This window comes from Populus trichocarpa, chromosome 10, assembly GCF_000002775.5.
Source record: "Populus trichocarpa isolate Nisqually-1 chromosome 10, P.trichocarpa_v4.1, whole genome shotgun sequence".
Taxonomy (NCBI): Eukaryota; Viridiplantae; Streptophyta; class Magnoliopsida; order Malpighiales; family Salicaceae; genus Populus; species Populus trichocarpa.
In genome coordinates, this window is record NC_037294.2 from 11280152 (window position 1) to 11304838 (window position 24687).

Sequence of the window (24687 nt, forward strand, 5' to 3'; positions counted from 1 at the left end):
AAAGGTCATTTGTAATGGAGGCAAAGTAAATTATAAATAATTTGGAAACCAAGGAATTCGCGTGGGATGTTAATGTCTCGATGATGTTTTAATTTTTAATCTTTGTCTTGTGTTGGGTTATATGCATGTGTTTAAGTTTTTCTTGTTAAGTGTTTCTAGGTACTTTGGATGGATGTTTGATTGGCCAGCAGGTGATTTTCCTAGCTAATTGGCTATGCACGGCTGCAGGCCCAAGTTGGTTTATTTGCCTTGATTTTTGTTGTGGCCCTGCACATCGACAATCAGGAGCTAACCTAGCTAGCTAGTTCTTAGCCAGGGGCGCGTTGCGATGGGATGGACCTTCGGGTAGCTAGGTTTGTGGCCTGTGGTGCGCATATCCCTTGCAACTGTCAACATTTATTTGGGATCTTAAATTACGGGTGAATGTGTGCAGAGGTACAGAACAGAAGACAGATCTTTAAACAAAGTATGTTATCTACGCTAGTTTCAGGATTGGTTTCTGTTTAGTCAAAGCCACTTTCAATTCTGGATATGTCGGGAAATCAGTTAATGCTTTCCCTTTCGGTGAATGATGATATTGTCATCTAACAAATTATCGATCTCTCTTATTAAAGGACTCTAAGAGGAGGTTTTAGATTTGCTTGTCTTTCTTTTTATGCATCCCAGATTGATGATATAATTACTTCTGACTTAGTATTTTGTTTTCCCTCTTGTTATAATGGAGAATCTTCCACTTGGGGCTAAAAATCACCGTTCAACACTTCAACTAGCTATTGCTTATTCACCCTCAAGTCGATTAATTAGTCCCAACCACCGCATAATTAGCTTTTGACTTCACAATTAGCACCGCAAATTAGAAAAATAACATCACCTATATATATATATATATATATATATATATATATATTAACGTGGGTGTTCGGGTCAGTTTGCGTGTATCTTGACTAATTTCACGGGCTTTAAAGTTAACGATCATGTAAGCCTCTACTAATCTCGAGGGAACTCAAATTCGTGACTATTAAAAAATAAACTCAAGACTTGACCAATTAAGTTATCACTTGGAATTATCCTTATATAAATATTAACCGTGAATAATATTATTTTTAGTGATAAAATTAATTAATGTTAGTCAAGCTAATGAGATCTAAAAAATTGCATAATCATTCGTATATATTTTGCGGCGTCTGTATATTAGCATTTAATTAGCACTAAATTTATAAATACTTGAATTTAGCAAATTCTTAATGGTCAAATGAGAGGTTATTGGCTCAATTAATCTTTCTAACCAAGTTAACAGTACATGCTCCGAGCCATCAACACGGTACTGCTCCAGACAAAAAAAAAAAAAAAGATTAACGACTTATCAACTTGATTTTTAATACAACGGAGTCCAAGTTTTGGACTGGCAAACTCGAATGAGTCCATGAAAAGCCCCAAAAAGTGCACTGTGAACCCCCATACGTGCATAGAAGAGAGGAAGAGGGCATGGCATTAAACATTGAGAGCTAGTTTTTTTTCCTCTTTTTTGTATGATAGTACAGTGGGGGAGACAAAGAAGAGGATCCAAAGAGATATATACTAACTATTATCGATAAAAAGAACGAGGGGTGCTACCAACTACGACAAAAGAATGAAATATTTTGATATATCACATATATGCTTGATTAATTAACTAATTCTTACCGTAAAGTTAGTTGGTTTAGGTAAGGTTAACACCGGACCATTTGTCCTTGTGTGCTTCCATTATTATATCTCACTCTTTAGGGCTAATCAGTTATGGCATTTGGAGGGATATGAGAGTACTATATATATAAAAAATTCACATGTTATATATATATGTATAGATAAATCGTGTCAGCTAAAGAGGTAACAATTGGACGGCCTTGATTTGTTTCTAATTATTCACCAGGACATGAAAAGAGATGAAGATGGGCGATCGATCAACGTAGATATTGAGGCCAAATGCAAAGGATAGTTACGTGTCGCAATTAAAACAAGTAGGGCCGAATATAAAAACCGATCCAGAGAATCTGAACGTTGTCTATCGTTATCTTTTTTAAATTCCAATAAATTAAAGACGAAGAGCAGGAGCAAAGTGTGAGGACGGCCTCCAGCATGCCTATAATTAATTATGTGAGTATCTAGACAAAGTTTATCGAATAAATTAGAATCCCTATTAATTAATCTTTTTGGCGGGCTAATTATCCTAGAATAATATGACCTTAAAAGATTAATTAATTACCAGTTCATCACCAAGACAAAAACTTCTATTCATCACCAGTTTGACCAATTCCCGTGTCAAACAAACCATTGAAGCTGTGTTTGTCTTCCCTTTTTTTTTTTCTCCTCTCGTTATTATTTAGCTAAGATGTTAAAATGCTGCGAGTATTTTATCTCTTTGGAAGTGAGAATTATATATATATATATATATATATATATAAGACTCAAGGATTCTTCTCCTCAAGTCAAGTTTAGCAGCTATATATGAAGCTGGGTCCAATATTTATGAGTTATATATGTGGGAGAAAGTAAATCCATATCTTCTTGAAAATGACCCTAGATTGGATTTTTTCAGGATCTTAATTGTATAATGATCTGACATGCCAAACCCCGTGTGTTATACCAGGACATGTGCATCATTAATCAGGGTAAAACTAGCTTACTAACTCCCTTGAATTTGGATGCTGATTTTGTGAAAGTCCTTGGTTAACCATTTACTTAATTATTGGTGTCGATAGAGATTTCCTATTGGAAGATTTGGCAGCAAGATGCATGCATGTGTGTGCGAGGTTCATTGAGATTTGGCTTAGGTGATAAGTAGATTTGTATTACATGCTAGCTATTACTTAGAGTTTGAATCTTAGCACGTAGCTACCACAAGGGGAAAAAAATGAATGACCTACTTAGCATAGCCATACAAGTATAAATGTCAAAGATTATGTAGTCTCGGATCCTGAAAATTAGTCTAAAAATACTTGAACTAGAAAATATGTCATTCTACTCATTATTTATTAGATCCATTATAATTAATTATGCACAGTATGGTTAATCAATGACATTTAATTATAGCACAGCTGTTTATTTTACATGACAGCAATTAATATCACACCGGGAACTGTTTGTGTTTTGCATTAAGCTTTGAGAATCACCCATGTTTTGTAACTCTTTTTTTGTTTTGTTTGTGTTGGCCTGAATAATTGAAAAACAATAATGCAAGTAGAACAGGCATTGATGTTGGAATGATATGTTTCTCAGGTTTTGGATATTTCATCTCTGTCAACTCAAAACTGATCTCCTGGATGTAGAGATCTTCGTTTTTGAGCCAAATCAAAATCCTGTTGATACATCCAAAAGTACCTGGCGTGTCACCGCCACAGCAACCGATCCCCACTATCTTACAAGAACCAGAGATGTGATGGAGGTAAAGCAGGTAAATCAAAACCTCAAACTCCAGAGAGAGACATAGTTTGGGTCTTGGAGAGTATCCCACTTTCCTTTTCCGTGGAAAAACGTGAGGATCGATGAGTCTGCCAAATTTGTTTGCTACCGCATTTAGATTTTGCTGCTTGTCTTCTGCGTCGTGGCTTGAGATAGTCCCGTGGCTTTGTGACTTGGGAATGAGAGGTCTGATGATTTAACAGCATTTCCTGTAGTTCTGGCTTTTGCAGTCCCATCCTTGACCGCATCCACAACATAGAGACAATTCCTTTGCTGTGCCTTCATCTTATATTAAAAAAGAATAAATAACACATTCTAATCCCTCAAGATTATGTGATTATAACACCAAAAATGAAAATTGTATATGATGAGATTCTGCAATCATCTAAACAAATGCAACTACTGGTATCTGCAAAGTCCAAAAGAAAAATAATTTGGTTAATAAATAATGGGGGTGGGTTAATTTGAGCTCGCCACCTGTACCCGTACACAAACCATGAAAACATTATGGGCCTTACGTTGTGAAGCCCAGCCCACACAACCTCCCTAAAGGCTAAACCCTTTCTCTTCCTTGTCCACCCACCTCCAAAAACATCTGTGAATCAAACACCCGAAAAAAAGAAGGGATTTTGAGTAATGTGGTGGTAAACAAGGGGATTTTCATGCCAAAAAGGGATTTTTCTAAAAATCGTTGGGGATCACTGTCCGATTGACCGTTCTTGTAATGTGATGACACCTGGCATAGTTTGTATGTAACTCGATGTTGAATGAGATGTGACCAATATGAGATCTAAGCATTGTTTTGAATATTTTTAGATTTCTGTCGTCGTTTTTATTATTAATGCCAGGAGGAAGAAAAACTAGCTGTTTTTTCCACCACCAAAAACATGGAACGGAAGGGATATAAGTCTTATTGATTACAAGAATAATACGATTTTCAATCCCTTTTAATTTGGGAAAATATGCACTTTACCGTAATCTATTTTTAATTCTGAGATATAAATATTTAGTTTCTGAAAATTAAAACACTCAATACAAGAATTATCAATATCTACCGATGAAGATTTTTTTATGATAATCTTCTTACTCTATTTTTCATAATCTTTACTTATAATCTCGCAATGGCATAAAATAACATAACATCATAAAATATTAGTCTTTGCTGGTTATGTTTGAACTACTCGACATATCAGTAAAATTTTATTTATTTTTCTTCTTTGAAAATATTCTTGGTTTTTGGTTATTGGCAACAGTTATTGGTTATGAGGCAGCACTGTCCATATCTTGTCTGCAGACTGTATATGGGCTGAGGAAGTGTGATTTTGAAATCACGTTTGCAGTAGCTTGAGTACCATGAATCTTTTTCCCTTGAAGGCAGGCGCCTGCAATTCCCAATTCGGAGCACTTTCTTTTTGTTTTTTGTTTTGTTTTTAATTATTATTAGAGCGTTGAGATTTTTGTTGCCACTGCCACTGCCACAGCCTGGGGCAATGCCCACCTAGAATGAAGCAAACAAATTTCCAAAGACAACCTTCACTTCCCAGCAAAACCTTATCCTATCAAACACCACAAATTACCTAAAGACTAACAAAAGCTTCCCACATTTCCCACCTCACAAAAAACCATGGCAGCCCTTCATTTCACCCCATCTCCTTCCTTCATCCTAACCAGACATAAACTACCCACCGAGGTCTCTTCTTTTAAGCTCCACTACAAAGCTGGCAGATCCTTGAAGACTGTAGTTAGGTCCTACAAAGTGGTGATTGAGCATGAAGGTCAATCCACGGAGCTGGAGGTCGAACCGGATGAGACCATACTATCCAAGGCGTTGGACTCTGGATTGACTGTGCCTCATGATTGCAAACTTGGGGTGTGCATGACTTGCCCAGCAAAGCTAATAAGTGGCTCGGTTGATCAGAGTGATGGTATGCTCAGTGATGATGTGGTCGAGCGAGGGTATGCACTGCTCTGCGCAGCCTATCCAAGGTCAGATTGTCAAATTAGGGTTATTCCTGAAGAGGAGCTTCTGTCACTGCAACTAGCAACAGCTAATGACTGAATGTTGTATGCTTAATGTTTAAGTGAAGAACTTTGATGTCACATATTGAATCTCAGTTCAATCTTTATCATTAGCTTATTTTTCAACAGAATGCTGAATAGATTTGCTTCTTGCATGTCCGAGGTATAATGTACAATAAAAATTTGGATCATCTCTGTCATCTCAGTGCCGACCAGCAAATCATACCATCAAATAGTATTGTCCTCTGAATTTCATTCAAATCCTCTGATTTAGAGATCGCCACTTTAGCACAGATGTGGAAGATGGGATTGATGCAACCATGCATTTGGTTGCTAACCATCAAATTCAATGGGGAAAAGAAAAAAAGAATAAACAAAGCAGGCAGTAGGGAGGATGCCATCGTGTCCTCGGCTGCTGGGCCAGTGGCCCGACGTAGAATGTGGTTATTTTTTGAAATATTTTTCACTCGTAAATATTTTAAAATAATATTTTTATTTTAAAAATTATTTTTAATATAAACGTATCAAAATAATTTAAAAATACTAAAAATTATATTAATTTTAAAAAAAAATTAATTTCTTTTAAAAATATTTTTAAAATACAAAAACAATCATAACTTCCGTTAAACTACGGAGCACAGATGCGATCGTGCCCATATTTTCGAGTACCGCATCCTCCTGTCAATCATGTAACTGCCCACTTTTCAGCTACCTCCATTCACCAGTCACCACAGATTCCTATAAAAATGTCATGGCCCAGGAGATCGACTGTGGGAAAGCAAGGTGCGTCCTCCCCTCCCACGCTCATAATGCATAACAGAAGGGCTGGAAACATGAATATTTCAATGGTACTGGTTAGAGAGGACGGGAAGGGCAGACAACAACAAAACAAGATAAGGTCATAAGGGTGTTTCAGGTTTGGAAAGCAGCAAGGACGATGATTGCAAACAAGACAAGTGTTAAGACAACATTGTCATTATCAAGAACCCCAGAAAATAATTGGCCAAGATAAAGGCCTCTTCTCGTACAATTTCTCAGTGCATGGTTATCAGATGTCTTTTCTCCTATTTACTAGCAGTGTCATAAGGATATCAAATCTTCATAACTTTTGAGAGTGCGAGTCAGTGTGCGACCCATCAATCAGGCAGTCATTAACATTACACTCACCACCAGCATAAATAAACGATCTTATGGTCCCACGGAATTTAGGAAGAAAGAAAAAAGAAAATCACCACGATTTTAGAATGGGCGACTTCGCTTAAATTCCAAAGAAGCCAGGCTGCGCTGCGTCCAGTTAAACCATCCAAACCGCTGTGCAAGTTGTCACCCTTCAATTCCAAAGAAAACATCTTCATTTCGGCATCCCGACTTCAACAAGCACACACGTGAAGACTCTTTCCTTGAGAGAGATCTCCCTTTTTCCATGCATTTAATCCTACGTGTAGTTAGCACAGATAAATGGTAGCGTGCATAATCAATGCTTGCAAGTATGATGCCAACTCATGTCTATACATTAGCGGGCGAATAACAGGGGAACATGTAAACAATCAGTGACCTGAACCTGTAAAATTCCTGCGTACCCAAGCTGTCAACACAAACACTGATAAGTTAGCATCCAAACTCCAAGAGGCTGCCTCTTAACTTAAATAGAGTTAGCAAACGGCCTACATGAAGTCAGTCAAAAGAAGGAAAATGAAATGCCTACATGAAGCTCTCCTCACCTTCTGCAGCATAAAATGCCATGAAGGATCAGAGGTTTGCAGATCAAATGACAATACATTAAATTACACCATTGTACCTCATGTCATCATCCATAGTCTACTTGGATGCTTTATGTTCCTGATGGCTCTCAATCACGACCTTCTTCCTTGTCTCAAAATCAACTTTGTATAGATCAGCAACTGTTGCAAGATAACCGTATAGAATCCTGTTTTTCTCCCCACTCCGATCCACCTTCACAAGGTTTGGATTTTTCTCGTCATCCTTGCCAAATGTCAGAGGCTGTATGCAACCCCAAGCTTTGCGTCCACGATTATCCTTCTCGAAGTGGTCTGCCAGCCGTACAGCCTCTTTCAGACCTGATTGATCACCACCAAACTTTACAAGGGTAATGCCTAGATGACCGTCTCTTCCGTACAAGGACTTTGACTTGCCACCCACAAATCCGAGATCTGACCAGAAAAGGTAAAAAAAGAAACAAAAATAAGTGTGCCGAGTTGAGCTACTGCAAATATTGAGCAGATGATGGAGCTCATAAGAATCATCATCAAGTTTTCATCCCAGGATAAACTAAATCAATGGTTCCATATATTGCATTCATAATTAATGATTCAGCTCAAAGAAAAAGAAAATACTCAGCTGAAAACAATAGCAGACACTAGAAATATCAGTTAGCAACTGTAAATCATCCAAAAGAAAATTTGATCACCCTAAATTTGAGACCTGCAGTGGTTAATGGGTAAATAGACTTTGACAATAACAAATTTGCAAAAGAAAATAGAATAAACCAGCCTGTTGTTACAGACTTCAATTAAACTAACATCAAAACAGAAGAGTAAAGAAAAAGCAAACTAATAAATCATGGAAACAAGATGCAAATAAGTAATTTCATGCAAGGAAGCACAAACAAGTCACTGACATGAGGTGTAAGACTAAAGGTCCCATGATTCTGGTATATTGAAGGAATACAAAAGAGATATATGTAGCCTGGTCTGCATAAAACAAATACAAAATGTACAGCCTCAGAAACTGTACGCATAAAGATTGAAACCCAGAGAGTCACTGGAGGCTCAATCTTTGACAAATCTAGAAACACAAACATTCAAGTCACCCACCAGGGCCCTCAGGATATTTTGTTTCTCCTTCAGTAATAGATTTGGATGGACTGAAAATGAAAACTAAAAAGAATATAAAAGGAGTTTATGATCCAAAAAAAAGAAAGAAATCCTTAGTCTCAGACTATGACTGAAATACATGTTCTTCAGCAACATGCAAAGCAAAGAACTAGCAGAGTTCATGATCTAAACTCAACTCAAAAGCATGTTTGTCATTGGATCAAGCAAAGTAATAAAGCCATTGGAAAGCACAATCAGTTGTTGTTTTCATTGGGATCTTTGATTTTGGTGGTTTTGTTTTCTTTCATGAGTCCTTGAGCAACATAACCTTTTATGGTTCACGAGTACCATAATCATTGTGATAAGAAATGCTCAATTTTTCATGTTCTTGCTACAGTTAAGTTCATGAGTACATATTCTTCTAAGAATTTCCAAGTCTCTTACTATCTTTGCACCTCAACTAGTCTTATTGTATTTCTCAAATTACAAATTCTAAACCTCATGGAACCAGAACAAGAAAAAGTCCCAAGAGTCTTTGCAAGTACCTATGTATAAAGAGTTACTTTCTTATACTTTTGATATCAGAATTATGAGTGTTTGGTTTTAGCTTGGAAGCTATGCATGTATGTAATGAGTGCATTATCTATCTCTCTTCCTCTCTTTCCTTGTTCTTTTATATCCACTCCCAACTTCCATCACTGCATTAACTTCTTCTCACATCAAATCAACCCTTATTTCATTTGTAAAACACCCACCCATGATGCAAATCCCGATCCATTCTTCCATCAAGTAGCACCAAAAAATACGAATCTGCAACTCTAGTACTGTTTGGGTCACTGTTCACAGCTTCCAGGCAGTCTCCATATTTCATTCTTTGCTTGCTTTACTAACTCATAATCATGCAACAGCAAACAACATCCACAACAATTATGCAAATGATTGATCCACCAAACTAGATTCTAAACACAACAATTAGTCACTGCACGAGAAAACCTGCAACCTGCATCCCAAATTCTAGCTACTTAAACTTCCCTAAAACAGAATCTATCGAGTCACAAAGCACAAAGAGCATTATATTTAAATCTGCTCAACATCACAAAGTCCTCCACCTACTGCCCAAAACTGCTCAACATCTCTTAGTTGGGTAGGTGAAATTTTATAATAATTTGGTACATTTCTGTGATATTTTCCATGAGCGAGTATCCTTTGGATAGCGGCTAGACTCATGGGGGCTAGTTACTGCAGATGAGCTTCACAGTTGTGGAGAGGCAAAAAGATCATAAAGTTCAAAATGTTGTTTCCTCAATAGTTTTATCTGAGTGAGTATAATGTAAAAGAGAGTGAAGAAGAGAACAAGCACTGCCAATGGCTGGTCTTCTGGTCTGTACAGTATAAATATTCTTCCATTACAGCAACAACAGCCCTTAAATAGTTAAGCAAAGGCCTAACACAACAAACCTCTAGCCCTTAAATAACTTAATTTTAACCATGCAATATACCATAATAAAATAATATGCATAAAAGATACTATAGAAGGAAAAACCTAACTAAAAGAAACCAGCTACAAATGCTAAAGCACCTGCTAAAGTAACCTATTAATTTTGAGCTACTAAGGTTTGCTCCCAAAAAAAAAATATCATCAGTATTCTTAGCAAAAAAATACACCAAAATGAGGTAGTGTACTAGTAACCAGCATCTTTAATAACTGTTGCAAAAAAGCAGGAAGTACATCCTATATAACAGGAGGGTTCTGTTGAGCAGATAAATATCATTGTATATGTTGCAACTACAGAAAGGAACTAAGGGGCACACTATACCTCTCACTTTGCTATCCATTGCTCTGTTTCCCAAACCTTCTATGCGCCCATCTTTACCCTTCCCTGTAATTGTGTTATGAATTATCACCATTGGTGGCCACATAATCAAATCATCCTGGTTTGCTCCTGCTGCATCAGCAGGTAAGAATTGGTAGGCCTTTGAGTTATCAGGAGGCTTTGAATGGTTCCATCCCATTAGAACACAGAGAGCTTTATGTAAGCCCAAGTGATCCACACGCACATCAGCATTATCTGAGCTGTACGTGTGCATTATAAGAGCATGCATGTCTGGGAAGTCTTTGGAAGACCTGTAAGTGTGCATATCAAGGGCATTGAAGAATAATAATTCAGGTTTCTCTCAGATATTGTCAAGTCTACAAGTTCAGATTAAAGAATAACAAAGACGCATTCACCACCAGATTTGAGGTAAGTTCAAGGCACAAACACACAAGTAACACATCAAGTTCACATCATAAAGCCCGCGCCTTGCATGCCTTGATCTGGCTAAACAATAAACATCAAACTTTTGAAGTGTAGCAGGCAGGTAGAGCTGGACTTTGAATCAAAATGAGCCAAGGTGATAGTTCCACCTTTGCTGTCACTTTGACATGGGACTCTCTAAGGTGAACCCCTTGAAATGTTATCCATAAGAAAAATGAACAAAATTTATTTATGTGTGACTTCCAAATAAACCCCAATAAGCATAAATCAAGATCCACAAGACAATATTTTCAAAAAATAAATAAATTCATGACCTCAACCACAATCCTTGTAAGGAAGTTGACACACAGCTAATCACACAAAAAATTTTCATATCACAGAATACCTTTCCAACAAAAATACAGTATCATGTCCAAACAACCTCAAAGGCACTAGCATTAAAGCTCATAGCACATTGTGTAACTGGCAAAACTTAAATGCAGCATTGCAGCATTAATACAGATACACCCCCTTCTTGAGTGACAGAGCATTTACAGAGCCAACACCATAGCTTATTCAGACTAGTTCTCCTTATTCTCAATAATGAAAGAATAAAATACCAATGGACTACTCTACAACCAATAGGCAAGACAAAAACTACAATATTGGAGACATACAAGGAAACAGCCTCATCATGAATAAATAAGTCACAAACTTTCACACTCAAGATGGAAAAGAGCAGAACAGAGCTGAAGAAAACACAGGTTAACAAGATTAAAGCCAGGTTGCTATAATGATAAACCCTGGTAACTCAACAAGAGGCACAGGTGACCAAGAACACCAAATCAATTTCTAAAAGGCTATAACAGTTTTTTATGATAATAACCAAATGTTGTGAACAGGCTATGCACTGCAAATAAAACATATGACAAATGTGCATAGAATGCCATGATTCACACAACACTCGAACATTCTAAGAGATTAGTCAAAAGCACCATATTCTTAAATCTTTATGGCTCCCTTTATCAACAAATGTGCACAAAAACATGATGTTAGGCAATGCCAACAAATAGTAAATATGTAGCTAGCAAAGCCTTTAAGATATAACACTTATAAGCAAAGTTGTCAATTCTGTTTCAGAGAATGTTACGGATTTTATCGGTGTGGGGTGTTTCAGTACTGGTACAGTTTGACATTTTGTTTCAGATTTACTATTTTTTTTTATATATATAATTTGTATTCATATATAAATTTACAATAACATGTTTTATTTCAAAAAATAAGGTCACTCAATTATGAAACTTCTATCTGAAAATGAAATTATGAAAACTTGAAAATCTTTTCAATATAGTAACTTTTCATCAAAATAACTTGAGCAATGTTTATTAATTGAGGCATCTAAGAAAAAAAATGTAAATAAGTTACTATTTCAGATAAAAATCTCGTCATTGGAGGCTATATTTTGAAAGTTATTATAAAAAAAGTAATGTTAATAAAATGATATCAACATAAATACTTGCTTCTATGCTCAAGAAGGGAGAATGATTTCTTGGAAATATAAAATGGGCAAGAAGTTCAATGACTTTAATGAGAGAGAGAGAGAGAGAGAATTACAAGCAAAAACAACCCTTTATGCTTTGAATTATAAAAAGGCAGCTGTCATGTTACTGAATCATGCCTTTTCAGTAGCCACGAGCCTGAACGGACTGATTGGCATCTGACAATCTCGTCTACAAGGGTGATGACACATGGCTGTTCCCATCCCCGCTCGAGGGAGATAGAGCTCCACGCGGCATTGCTTCGTCAAGCTTTCGCCCATTGCAGAAATTTCTCCATTGCTGCCTCTTGCCATGGTAAGGACTATAGATCTTTACCAAGGAGGTAAAAGTTTGCATCAATGTAAGTGAATATGGTCCCTATTAGCCATTGGGATTCCTACGCCGTTGAGTGAGAGTCTGGAGCAAGGCCAACCATTGGGATATGGTTTCTTCACCCATTTTCAGCATGGAACGGAACAGCCCTATTAGCCATTGGGATTCCTACGCCGTTGAGTGAGAGTCTGGAGCAAGGCCAACCATTGGGATATGGTTTCTTCACCCATTTTCAGCATGGAACGGAACAGCTACGAGAAGAGAGAAATATCCTGGCCAGAGTTTCTGAAATGGATCGAAATTTAAGGCTATATGGAATTAGGGGTTTGAAGTTTTGGATTTTAGGGCGGCGCAAGGTATTTCGTCTGTTCTGGTTGGGATGGAACAGAACTCACAAACATGAGTAAACCACAAAAGGGGAAGGGGCTATTATATGTTCCGCCAAGTGTGATGAACTATTCCCAACTACACAAGTATGAGTATACAACTAAAATCAATGAAAAGACAGAATGCAAGTCTATAATGCTCATCACTCTTTCTGGGACCAAACCTTCAATTAAGTACTCTCTTTCTTAACAATCATGGTCAGTTGCATTACAGGTATGTTTGCTATGAGATCAAAGTGATTAAGTGCTACTCCTATAATGGTTAAACCTCTTTTGTAATTTGTCATTGGCTTAAAGGCCAAGGGGTAACATTTAATCCCAAATGAGTTAAATGTTAACACAAAGGACTAGATTAATGGAGTCAAAGGAAGTTAAAGCTATGCTAGACAATTGGCTACCACCACTGTTGCAACTACAACTAACTCCCAAAGTATTGCTCATGTATTTGAGTTTTGCTTACAAGAACACCGTAAGGGTATGGGTATGCAAAACTCAAACCATCTCAAATAAAAACCCAGATTTTACTCAAAACACATTTCAGTTATTTAAAAACTTCACACCTAATCTTGTAACATCCCAATTTTTTTTAATAAAAATTTCAACCATAAGGAGAGTGCTCCTGTCCTGATTCCCATGACTTATCACATCACGAGGGAGGTACTTGATATTTTCCTAGGGAGGAGGAGGGCATGGGAAGTTGTTTACCAGAAAGCCCTGGGAGTTACTTTCAAAATCATACAAAATAGTGAATGAACTATTACAGAATAGAGTTAATGTCAGCTTTGAGCCATAAATAAGTTGATGCAACTTGGGGATTAAAGTGTCGCGTTGGACAAACATGTAAGCAAGGCCAAAACTGTAATTTAATAACTTTACGCAAAACAAGATTGTTGTTCTAACCATAGTTACGTTATAAAAGCATCTTCTAACCATAAAGATAACAAGTTTGTTGATTAGGTTTTACATATTCTAAATACAAAGAGCATTTTTTGGATAGTTCTCCAAAACTAATTAGGACAAGGAATGTTTCAAAACTATAAAAAAGAAAGTAAAGTGCTGCTATGCATTTTCGAAAAGGATAATGAGAAAAACTCAATAAGAACTTCTCTGCTGTGTTGGGTTAATTCAAACCACAGAAAGTGTGATGCTTTCTTCCAAGGAATGATTCCTTAATCTCATTTGTGTGAGGCTAGCAAATTTTTCACTCCCCCCCGTTAAACCCAATTCAGATCTGAAATCACATGTTCAATCGCTAAAGCCTTAAAATTCTTTTTCCCTCTGACTACTTGAATCCAATTGCTCTTCAGCACCTTGTACATCCATAAGTCCATGCTGGACAAGGTTAAAGCACCTTAGACAATCCTTGCTTGAATTAAAGCTAGTACATAGCCAACATGCAAACCTCATAATAATCAACAAAGAGAAATGGTCCACAACCAAAAACAAAATGCAACTTATAGTCATGCAGGCACTTAAAGGGATTGGTAACTCCTCGAGATCATGCAAGAGAGAGAGATCTACATGATAAATGCCTACCATTCAAGATAATCAAAACCCATCTGGAGTAGAGAAGAGAAGAAACAAACAGCTAATCTGTAGATAAATTCTAGGATTATACACCTTAATATAGTACGCAGAAAAGCCAAGATTTGATGTTATAAAGAATACTGCACAAGGATTATACACCTTATTGGTCAGCTGAAGCACCAAACAAGGAAATAGATTCTATTATACATGTGCAACGAAACACAACCAACAAAATTCAACTTTGTTCAGATTTCTCACTCATCAAAATGCTCTTAAATATACATTTTGACTGCTGCTTGAGAATTAAGCAATCCTCAAAGCATAACAAGTCTGCCAGCTTACACAGAAGAGGAACAACTGGAAACCAATTTGAAAAGCTATAAAGACATGGCAGCTAATCTCCTCTTCTACAGAGAGGGCAAAGATAAGGTGAATGCATAAACTTTTTTCCAACTTGAAAGTTGGAATTCAAACAAGGAAACTGCACATGTCTACAATAAATGCACTAAATCTACAACATCGTTAAGACCAATTGTGAACCAAAGGTATACAGGAGTTCTACCACAGAAATTTACCATGTAAGTCCCAATTCTGCAGCCAAGCTGGCATTCATAACCCACAGTGAGGGATTTAATCATTTACTATTCTGAACTGCAAATAAGAAGAATAAAACACAAGGCAAGCTACAACAAAAAAGCCCACCAATCTAAAGTAGAAGAGAAGAGGTGGGGGGGGGGGGGGAATGGCATATAGCTTGTCTATAAATTCAGCTAGTTTGCAGGTAACATATAAATTTTTTACACCCTAGCACAGTATCATAAAAGCCAATAAATCAATCTAATAAAAAATATCACACATGGAAACTGGCACCGACTACCTTCCTTGATTAATTGAAGTGCCAAGCAAGAAACTAAATTATTTTTTTACTTTCCAAATAAGGTATGCATACTAAGACAGATCATAAGCGTCAAAGGTAGTGAACGAACAACCAACTTTTGCAGACAAGTTGACCCAATGACGTAAAAATTTCATCAAGTTAATGAAGTTCATCCAAGTTTAGAAAATTTCACGCGCTAGCATCCAATTAAATGGAGTATGTATTCTCATTATGCATAGAAATTAAAGCAATTATCAAAGGATAACACATCTTCTACTCAACACAGGAAAAAGCATCCATAAACCTATCTGCAAAAGCATAAAAACATGACCATATAATTCCAATTCTACAAAAAGTGCACAGCAAAAGGTGAATACTTAAACTCATTTTGTAACTTGGTTGAAACTCAGACCCGAAACCTGTATTTATCAAATGCACTAAATCTACCATGATGTTAGCACCTGTTGTGAGAACCAAAAGGAATGCATATGTTCTACCACAGAAAATTGCAACTTTAAGTCCAACAGCCAACTTGACATCTATGACAGTAAGAAACTTCCTACTGAATAAGAACAGTAACCACAGAAAAAAATGGCCAGGAAAGTGTTTATATCTATCTAAACTAGTCTAAAAGGAGGAAAGACTCTTTAACTATCATGTACTGGTCGAGAACTTTCCTGTCTTACTACATGCAATAGCAGTTATAATTTGTAAATCAAACGTGACTTCTGCAGTTAGTGCATCGCTATCAAGTATTGCTAGCATCTTGCCAGAGTCGTAAAGTACTCAGTTACACCACTAAATAACTAATAATTTCCCTAAATTGAAAGGAACCATATCCAACATCAATTAGAAACTGGCAGAGAATCAGCCTTCTATGGCATAGAAAAACAGAAATGGCAATTCCTGTCCCAATACTCTAGCAGCATAACATGTATATCACCATACACACGAGCAGGAAAATGTTAAAACCATCAAACTACTAATCCTTGGATAGAAGCGTATACAATCGGCAATAAGCTTAAACACACACAAAAGCATCCCTTATGCGAGGCTTTAGGTGTTGAGCAGTCCTGGAAAGACTGGAAGTGGAGTATCTTCCCTCTCGCAAATACAAACAAAAAACTACAGGATATTTTTAACCAAACCTGGAGCCACCTCTGAAAACACATGAAAAAACCACCCTTTTCGCTCCCATTAAACTCAAAGAAAACATTCTATAACTTCCACACCAACATTTGTATAGTAAAATGAAGAAAATATTCAATAAATCACTCACAAGAAAAGGAAGAAGAAGAAGAAGAAGAAGAAAGAAGAAGAAAATAAAATTGAAAAGTAACAAACCTGCCACAAGCCACACACTGAAGCCGCCCTTGCTTCCCATCCTCCAAATACTTCTTCCTATCAGCCTCATTCTCATTAATCACCTTCACAAAATGCAAAAACGCTTTCTTTAATTCACTCTGGTTCACTTCACCAACATTCCTATTATTATTACTAGTGACAAACCCCACACCATCACCGCTACTAATCCTCATTTGCTTCCCCGCTCTCATTTCATCCCCCGCATTACTAGTCCCGGCACCCCCCAAAGTATAATTTCTCCCATTTGAATTGTTGTTGTTATAGTTACTACTACTACTATTCCCGTGCTTCACTAATTCCTCTTCAAATTTCCTCTTATTCTGATTTTGAAAACCTAGCACATCAGGGCTCCGTGGAGGGAAGCGAGGCCCACCGGGAAGAAATTCGGGGGTGGGCCCACCGTGAAGGAACCGCGGCGGAAGAGGAGGACGAGGGAAGTCTTGGTAATCTGGGGGGAGAGCTAAGTAAGAACGGACGCTGCCGTCGGCGAGCATAATAGTGCGGCGTTCAAGCATGTGAAAGCCGTAGGTAGGTGGTGGAGGAGGGCCGAGGTCTGGGAACGGGAACGGAGGGACTTGTGAAGGTTGGATTGGGCCTGCAGTAGGAGTAGCGGGCTTGGGGGATCGCCCAGTGTTAGGCTTTGGGGAAGGGTTTGGTTTAGGGAGTTTCTGGTTGGATTGAGGTGGTGGTGGATTGTTGTTGTTGTTGGAGGTAGATTCCCAACGGGATTTGCGGTGGGGGGCAGGGGTGGAAGAGGAGGAGGGTTTGTGAGTGGAGGATTTGGGGTGGGAACCTCCTGCCATCCTCTGGAAGAAAGTGAAATTAGGGGTTTAAATTGGATGTCAAGATTTGCAGTAGAGGAGGAGAGAGTGAAGGAGTTTTTATTATGTGGTTTCTGCGTTTACTTGCAGCAGGGACAGGCAGAGGATGGTGAAAACGGTCTGGTCTGGTCTGGTCTATTAGAAAGGATGATCTCAAGGTGAGCTACATGTCGTCTTGATGAAAACGACAAGTCACCTTGATGTTTTTTAAGTCTTTCGCTCGAGGTTTAGAGAAATAGCGGGTGTGTCCTTCTGGATAAATTCATGGGAGTCCGTTCTTTCGAAGAAAAATGAGGAGGAGGGGATTGAAAGCGAAATCTGTGTGTGGAAGAAAAGGAATCAAGGTAAAGCCCATCTACTCTGCATCCAATTCTAGATAGGATTGGGTGTGTTTTCGTTCTTGGTTTTGCACAGAACTCAATTTCCATAATAATTGCTTGTTGGTTCGTAGGATGCTGCGGATTTAACTTCCTCAGCTTGGTTGAGTAAGAGTAAACAGGAACAAGAATGGCTGTGATTGTTGCAGCAAAAAATATGTCCTTTTGTCACTTTCAAGACGATGAACAGAAGCTCTAGACCGGATGTTGACTGTAAGCAGCAGCAACTTCCCTTCCTTCCTTCCTTCCTGTGTATTCTTTCTTTTCTGGATCAGTGCTGACAACGATGCACCATTCATCAACCTTGTTTCTTGATGGTTCTAATGCAACCTAACAGATAAACTGAAATCCAGGTGTGATGCTGTTCTAAATCTCAAGTTGCTTAGCCAAGTCGTCGACATGTCTTGGTATGTAGTGCTTCATTTGTTACAGTTCTGACCTTAAATTGCTTTCTCACACCATTTCAAGTACCGGCTGAAGATAAATCAACAGGAAGAAATGGATGACGTAGTTGTTGGGGCCATCAATTCATTGTTTGATCCTAACGAGAAGACAAAATCCGGGAGATTTTTGCCGAAGGCATACTTAAAAGTCAGCTAGAGATGTTGTGAAGAACCTCCGCGAGTCACTCGAGGAAGATCCCAAGGATGTATTGCCGTGAGATATGCATCTTCAACGTGTTACCGTTTGGAGAGTTGTGGCATTCTGCCACTATTTACTTTCTTGGGGTTCACTTGCAGGAATCATATGTCCAAGACACCCCCTAAGGCTGGTTCATCACCACTCCCGGAAGAGGTCAAGTCTGAGATATTGAATGATTTGAAGAAGAAATTTTGTAGCAGTTGAGGAATTAAGCTCGAGTAACCAGGAGCGCATCACCTAAACTACCCCGATCCCAACTGTTTTCTGGATAAGAAATTCAGGCTGTGCCTGTGATATCTATATGCAATCACCTCCATTTAAGTACGGGAAGAAAACTAGGAACTTGAGAGCAAAATATGCTGAGGCCTTGAAAGTAGGAAATATATAACAAAACTTCTATGGTTACCATGAAATCCTTCACTGTAATTTTGTAGATTCATCATTCATGCAATAAAAACACTTGTAAGGGTTTTTTTTACATCCATCAAGAATACAAGATGGTTTAAGCAAATTCAGTAGCTGTTTTCCCTTTCTCTTGTGAATGTCATCTCTCTTACAGTCCTACATGATATAGCCAATACAAAATTCATTGCCGCGAACCTTTTAGCAAGGCTGTGTAGCATTCAACGGCAACGCATATGCATTGAGCAAATTCAGGGCAACCAAATTTTCATACTATGCACAAATGCATACGGATTTTCTTTCCAAATTGGTTGACATTGACATGATTTAGGTATAGGAATCTCAAAACAAAATAAAAAATTATAACTATGATAAGTCATTGAAAAAAAAAGGTTAGCAATTGCCAATTCATTCTCACATGAATCCCAAAGCCATCAGCATCTGCACTTGGAAAGCAACACCTCATAATGCTTGAAAAGATAATAGTCCCATGTTTAAATAACGTAGGCATTTCATATGACTAGAGCAAAGGTACTGGATCCTATTCAAGACAGACAATTTGTCAAATTCACTTCATGTGCCATAGAATAAAGCGCAGAGTAATAATTTGGCAATCGCTAGAAATCAAGTCCCCACAGGCCACAGTTCAGAGTTCTCAGTGTACAATCGTCAGTGGCCACAACCAAGAAACTTCAGTAAAGTGACAGGTGCTAAAAACAAATAACAAGTATGAGCTCCATTTATTCTTGACAAATACCTCCCCTCCCCGCTGCTCCCTCTTTTTCCCCATGCGTCAGGAGGAAAACAACGTCTGAAATACGATAACATCAATTCATTACAAGTTCATAATACAACTAACCATATGAGCAGTAGTCTATCATTCACAATATCCGTCCCCATATTGGACTGTCATCAGCAGAACAGTAGTATGCCTACCAACACCACTTTTGCTTTATCTTATATATATGGTGCTCAGCTGATTATCAAAACCACAAACTAGTAGAGATCACCAAAATAGATCCCATGGAGGACGCTTGAAGACAATGCATCCACTGTCACAGCACCTTTACACAAATTTCAACCACCCATAAAGTAATAATGAGGCATTACGACCGTGACAGAACCCCTTTTGAGCTGCACATAACAAATCAGACACGCTTTAGAGTTTTTGTTATAAGAAATATTATGTGGTATGTGTAAGAAATCCTTCTAATGCTACATAACTTTACAGTGTGCCGTGAAATAGGCTGCCTAATGGATAGTGAACTGCAAACAGATGATGAGAAATGACTTGTAAGGCTCTACCAGCCAATTTAAGAAAACTTGCTGGGGTAATTTAAAAAAGATTGTGGCTTCTTAACTACAAAACTTTGATGCAATGATTTGCTCAAGAAGAACCAAAGCGGAATCTTATATCAAGATGAAAAAGGAGAAATGATATTAAAGGAGGAACTTTTTGAGATCTACAAACTAGACACTTACCATACCTTTTTGTTAAGGCGGCCTCAAAATCAATGGAAAAATTAAGGAAAAGAGACTAAAGCAGTGTTATTGCACTTATAAGACTGTTTCTCATCTTTAAATCAACTTCAAAATTTAGATAATGTTTACAAGGGGTGATGCTTTTGATGCCAGAGAAGTCACAGATGAAAACAAGAAATCAAACCTTGGCACGGTCCCGAGGCGACGTGGGTCAAATTCTGTAGCTTGTCGAAGTGCCCTGGCAAAAGCTTTGAAGGTTGCCTCAATAATATGATGAGAATTTCTTCCAGCAAGCTGTGCTCAACATTGGAACATTCTTTTATAAATATAAAAGTGACAGCAAACAGGATTAGAAAAGTTTCCTAGCTAATCATTACAAGGAAAATGTAAATTATAAGATTAAAAGGGAAAATTTGTGACAAAAAAATAACATTCAAGCCTACTTCTGAAAGATTTAGGATTGCAACAAAGATCATGGAAAACCTCCAGTACTCCCATTGTACTGTCAACTTAGTACATCTCTAAACCAAATTGTGCAGTGTGTTCAATTAGCCATGTCATATATCGTAACGTAAACCATAAAATCAACACATTTTCAATTATGAGAGTTACCTTAAGATCAAAATCTGCCACCCATTCTACATTCTATGTTTTAAAACCTAGATCTAATTTTAATCCAGATCCCAACACCAAAACGAGATTCACTCCTAGATGCTTTTTTATTGTTTTCATGTCCTTATCCCTTGTTAATTCTTTATAGGATACCAATCGTGAGCTTTGCTACATATCTTGGGTTCTCTACAAGGAAAATAAACCATTCTTGTCCATGGATTCCACTTTGAACCACTTCCAAGTTTGTCTGTTGACTCTGGCAATTGATATCCTTTTGATGCTTGATGGGTAACAGCAGACCATAATTAAAAACATAAACAGAAGTGTTTGAAGAGAGGAGTGAAAAAATCTATTTTATCTTTACAAAATAAAGATACAAAATATATTAGAGAGAGAGAGAGAGAGAGAGAGAGATCAAATGATGTTATTATGCAAATGTTAAACTTACATAAACTGAGTTGGAAAAAATAGATAAGTGACAGGGTTAGCGTGGAGGTGTACCAAGTTAACGGACCAAGGGAGTACTAGAGTTTTCATCTTCTCTTTTTTTTTTCCAGAGACTACAGTGAGAGAATATAGACAATCCAAGCACAAAGATAGTAAAGACTGTTTGTGCATTACAGCCAATAGCACTGGAATGCTTCGGGTTAAACTGAAAATTTTAAGCATAAATTATATTGTTACCTGCCGAATGTGCAGCGTCATCCCAGAAGTATTCACCAATGACTGGAAAAAGTGTTCCACCAACTAAAAACAGAAATTTAAAATTAATCATGAATATCCTTAACAGTCAATCTTAGAAAATGGAAGATTTTCAAAAAAGAAAAAAGAGGGAGAACAATGTTCCATGTTCAAAATAATAAACCAAATTAGAAATTCCAAGGTGTGAACTATATCCACATCAAGTTGTCATCTTGAGACTTTGAACAATATCAAAGAGTTGACAGCAGGCAAAAGAAAACGAAATCGTTGTTGCAAAAGGGAAGAAAGTAAAGTGGAGCACCTGAGTGTCATATTTTCCAACTCTCTGAGTAGGAATTTGCAAATCATAACCTAAATATGGACGGCCAGATAAATCCTGAAAGAAAATAAAACTCAATTCAATACAAATATGCATCAGAAAATTAAAATAATAATAATAATAAATAAAAAATGATATGATGGGAAGCTAATCCTTCTTAAGTAAATACAGCCCATATGATGCACATGCACAGTGATTTTAGTCTTGACTTCCATGAAGCCTCTGCAAACTCAAGCTGTCTGAGTCCATTTCATAATTAAAATGCATTATGATCATAGAACTGAATCTTTGACATGGCTATTCTCCACCTTCAAATGAGCAACGCCAAGCAAAGTGACAGATTATGCAACTGTGCAATTCTTATTGTGCATGTTGCGCACGCACAAATGACAACTGCACAACCAAGAGCTTGAATGTTCAATGTGCAGGATGAAAATGACAAAGTCGCATCACCCACGACTGTGATGACTGATGACTATTTCTCTCCAAAATTCTACCCCCAACCCAGAAACCTCATGTCGTGTACATAGAAAAAAATCATCATAAAACTAAATTTTGTGGATCAATCTCCACTACCAAAATGAGCAATGCTAAGAGGAGTTAATGGTGACATCTGTGTAAATACCCACCATGCATTTTACACACAGGTGTATGAGTCCGCATAACCATGCTCCAAGGCACTCAACAAGCATGTTGACATTGCAGTCATGCCACAACTATGCTTAGTATCTCTCTTCCAAACTTCCACTCAATCCTACCCTAGGGCCTCATTTAGTGCCATTCTTCTCCATTTTCCTAAACGAGACAATCCTTAGCAAAGTTGCAAGTGATGCAACTGTGCAATCTTCACCATGCTTGTTGCATATGTGTGAATGAAGACCGCATACTGATAACTGTGTGATTTGCTTAGAGGGTAGCATGGCGGTGTAAGCTTTCAAAGTGGCGAAACTTTGAAAGTGGGGGGAAAAGGTAGAGGTGTTTGGTTAGTAGCTACAAAGTGATACTCATAATGACAACTACCGTGTATAACTTACCAAAGAAACATGTATTAATGCCTCATCAAGAGGAGCTGAGAAGTCACCAAACCGATTAATCCCTTTCCTATCCCCAAGCGCCTGCAGCAAAGCCTGCAGAGGCAAATTCTCACATATTACCTCTCATTTCCAGAAACATAAACTCGTAGATACCAAAGGGAGAGAGTGTTTTACACAAGCAAGAGCATAATTAAAAAAGAAAAAACAGATGATTAATGCTTAATTCTACAGTTACAAGATACTAAATAAGAAATTAAGTAGCAATAACAATAATAATAATCAAGATGTAAATTAAAAGGAAACTGAGAGAGAGAAAATATAATAATAGTCACATACAGTTCCAACAGCGAGGGCAACATCTTCGTTAGTGTGATGATCATCAATGTGAATATCGCCAGTTGCCCTCACATGCAAATCAAAAAGCCCATGCGAAGAAAGTTGCTAAAAACACAAACCAACCAAATAATTAGAGAGAGCATAACATCTCACAGTAACCAAAAACTAGAGCTAATAAAATCCAAATAAAAAGAAAAGATTACTAACATCTAACATGTGATCGAGGAAGGGGATGCCAGTAGAAGAATCAGCAATTCCAGTTCCATCCAAGTTAATCTTGACAAACACATTTGTCTCTTTAGTAACTCTCTTCACTTCCCCAATCCGAGCGCTTCCTGAAAAAAGGCAATCAAAATTAGCACCGGAAAGAGACTGACTGGAATCAGAGAGTAAATGAAGAAGGGAGAGATTTGTACCGGATTCGATGGGAGAAGAGGTGGTTAGAGAGGAACCGTTGGCCTGAAGTGGAGTGGCAAGTGGTTTTGTGGTGGTAGTAGTATGGAAATCCATTAGTAAAGGAGTTGATGAGAAGATTGGGTTAGGGTAGTGAATGCGCGTGGGCACCAGATTTGTGTGAGAGATGGTGGTTGTGGGTAGCCTTCTTGGTTTTGTTAGTGAAGAAAAAGTAGAGGTGCGGCTTAGGACTCCTGAGACCTCCATTTGTTTTCTTCTACTGGGATTTGCTTGCAAGGTTAAGCGCTGCGCTTTTCCTAACTTCAATCACACACCCAACGCGCCAGCTGCGATCAGAGTCCATTACCGTAACGGCGTCGTTTTATAACCATCGTCTTATTCTTCTTCTCTGTTTTTTTTTTTAAACTCAGATTAAAAACAAAATTTAATAAAATGGTTTGGGATCAGAATTTGTTTAGTGTTTTAAAAGTATTTTAAAAAAAATTTATTTTTATTTTTTTTATTTTTAATTATTTTTAATATACTTTCAGATGTAAAAAATAATTTTAAAAATATAAAAAATAATATTATTTTAATATATTTTTAAATAAAAAAATACTTTAAAAAACAATTACTACGCTATTCTCACCAACTTTTAAATTAACTAAATAACTTATTAATTGATAGATTTATTTCATGAATTTATATTTGTGGTACTTATTACTATAACCCATGGAAAAATGAAGATGCTTTTGAAATTAAGTTAGACCTGTTTTTTTTATTAAAATTAAAAGAAAATATTTCAAATTAATTTTTTTAATACTTTCTAATTATTATGTTAAAAATAAATTTAAAAAATAAACAAAAAAATATTATTTTATTATATTTTAAAAAACATCATTTAACACGCTCACAAACAATCAATGTTCATTTTTTTAATGAAAGAACTCCATTAGTTTACACCGTTTCCAAGTCTTTTTTAAATATTAGAGGGCATGCTTATTTTTAAACAA

At 37.2% G+C, this 24687-nt stretch overlaps 3 protein-coding genes and 1 long non-coding RNA gene across 10 annotated transcripts; 2 read left to right on the forward strand and 2 right to left on the reverse strand.

Moving 5' to 3' along the window:
* Window positions 1-4790: 4790 nt before the first annotated feature.
* On the forward strand, window positions 4791-5657 carry LOC7474207 (ferredoxin C 1, chloroplastic). The gene has a single exon (XM_002314662.4). The coding sequence runs from the start codon at window positions 5063-5065 to the stop codon at window positions 5495-5497; it is 435 nt and encodes a 144-aa protein (XP_002314698.1). The 5' UTR covers window positions 4791-5062; the 3' UTR covers window positions 5498-5657.
* Window positions 5658-6412: 755 nt separating this feature from the next.
* Window positions 6413-17496, reverse strand: LOC7474208 (uncharacterized). 7 transcript variants are annotated; one of them, XR_002984495.2, is made up of 5 exons: window positions 16534-17496; window positions 10109-10416; window positions 7256-7628; window positions 7126-7181; window positions 6413-7042 (listed from the first exon to the last, which is right to left on the reverse strand). XR_002984495.2 is itself a non-coding variant. In XM_024611325.2 (4 exons), the coding sequence occupies exons 1-3, from the start codon at window positions 17355-17357 to the stop codon at window positions 7276-7278; spliced, it is 1485 nt and encodes a 494-aa protein (XP_024467093.2). In that variant the 5' UTR covers window positions 17358-17496; the 3' UTR covers window positions 6413-7029; window positions 7256-7275. The 7 variants fall into 7 exon arrangements, 3 of the variants coding, with proteins under 3 accessions (XP_024467093.2, XP_002315768.4, XP_052312298.1); XR_008060312.1 differs by having other exon boundaries at window positions 6413-7029; window positions 7179-7628; XR_008060311.1 differs by having other exon boundaries at window positions 7179-7628.
* A 58-nt stretch (window positions 17497-17554) lies between these two features.
* LOC112329024 (uncharacterized) lies at window positions 17555-18905 on the forward strand. The gene is made up of 2 exons (XR_002984496.2): window positions 17555-17719; window positions 17827-18905. It is a non-coding gene; the product is annotated as an uncharacterized LOC112329024 (long non-coding RNA).
* Window positions 18906-19264: 359 nt separating this feature from the next.
* LOC7474209 (imidazoleglycerol-phosphate dehydratase 1, chloroplastic) lies at window positions 19265-24024 on the reverse strand. Its single transcript, XM_002315734.4, has 8 exons — window positions 23698-24024; window positions 23489-23616; window positions 23282-23386; window positions 22946-23038; window positions 21894-21968; window positions 21575-21637; window positions 20463-20572; window positions 19265-19930 (listed from the first exon to the last, which is right to left on the reverse strand). Exons 1-8 carry the CDS (start codon window positions 23939-23941, stop codon window positions 19903-19905), a joined length of 846 nt encoding a protein of 281 aa, XP_002315770.2. The 5' UTR covers window positions 23942-24024; the 3' UTR covers window positions 19265-19902.
* Between the last annotated feature and the right edge of the window lie 663 nt (window positions 24025-24687).

Coding starts and splice junctions, on each gene's coding strand:
- LOC7474209 (XM_002315734.4), bottom strand. CDS start 23,941: ATGGAGGTCTCAGGAGTCCTAAGCCGCACCTCTACTTTTTCTTCACTA. Junction 21,638..21,893: donor TTGGAAAATATGACACTCAG/GTGCTCCACTTT, acceptor TTCTGTTTTTAG/TTGGTGGAACACTTTTTCCA. Junction 20,573..21,574: donor TGACGCTGCACATTCGGCAG/GTAACAATATAA, acceptor TGTTGAGCACAG/CTTGCTGGAAGAAATTCTCA.
- LOC7474207 (XM_002314662.4), top strand. CDS start 5,063: ATGGCAGCCCTTCATTTCACCCCATCTCCTTCCTTCATCCTAACCAGA.
- LOC7474208 (XM_024611325.2), bottom strand. CDS start 17,357: ATGGCAGGAGGTTCCCACCCCAAATCCTCCACTCACAAACCCTCCTCC. Junction 10,417..16,533: donor CAGTGTGTGGCTTGTGGCAG/GTTTGTTACTTT, acceptor GCACACTTACAG/GTCTTCCAAAGACTTCCCAG. Junction 7,629..10,108: donor AATGGATAGCAAAGTGAGAG/GTATAGTGTGCC, acceptor TTTTCTGGTCAG/ATCTCGGATTTGTGGGTGGC.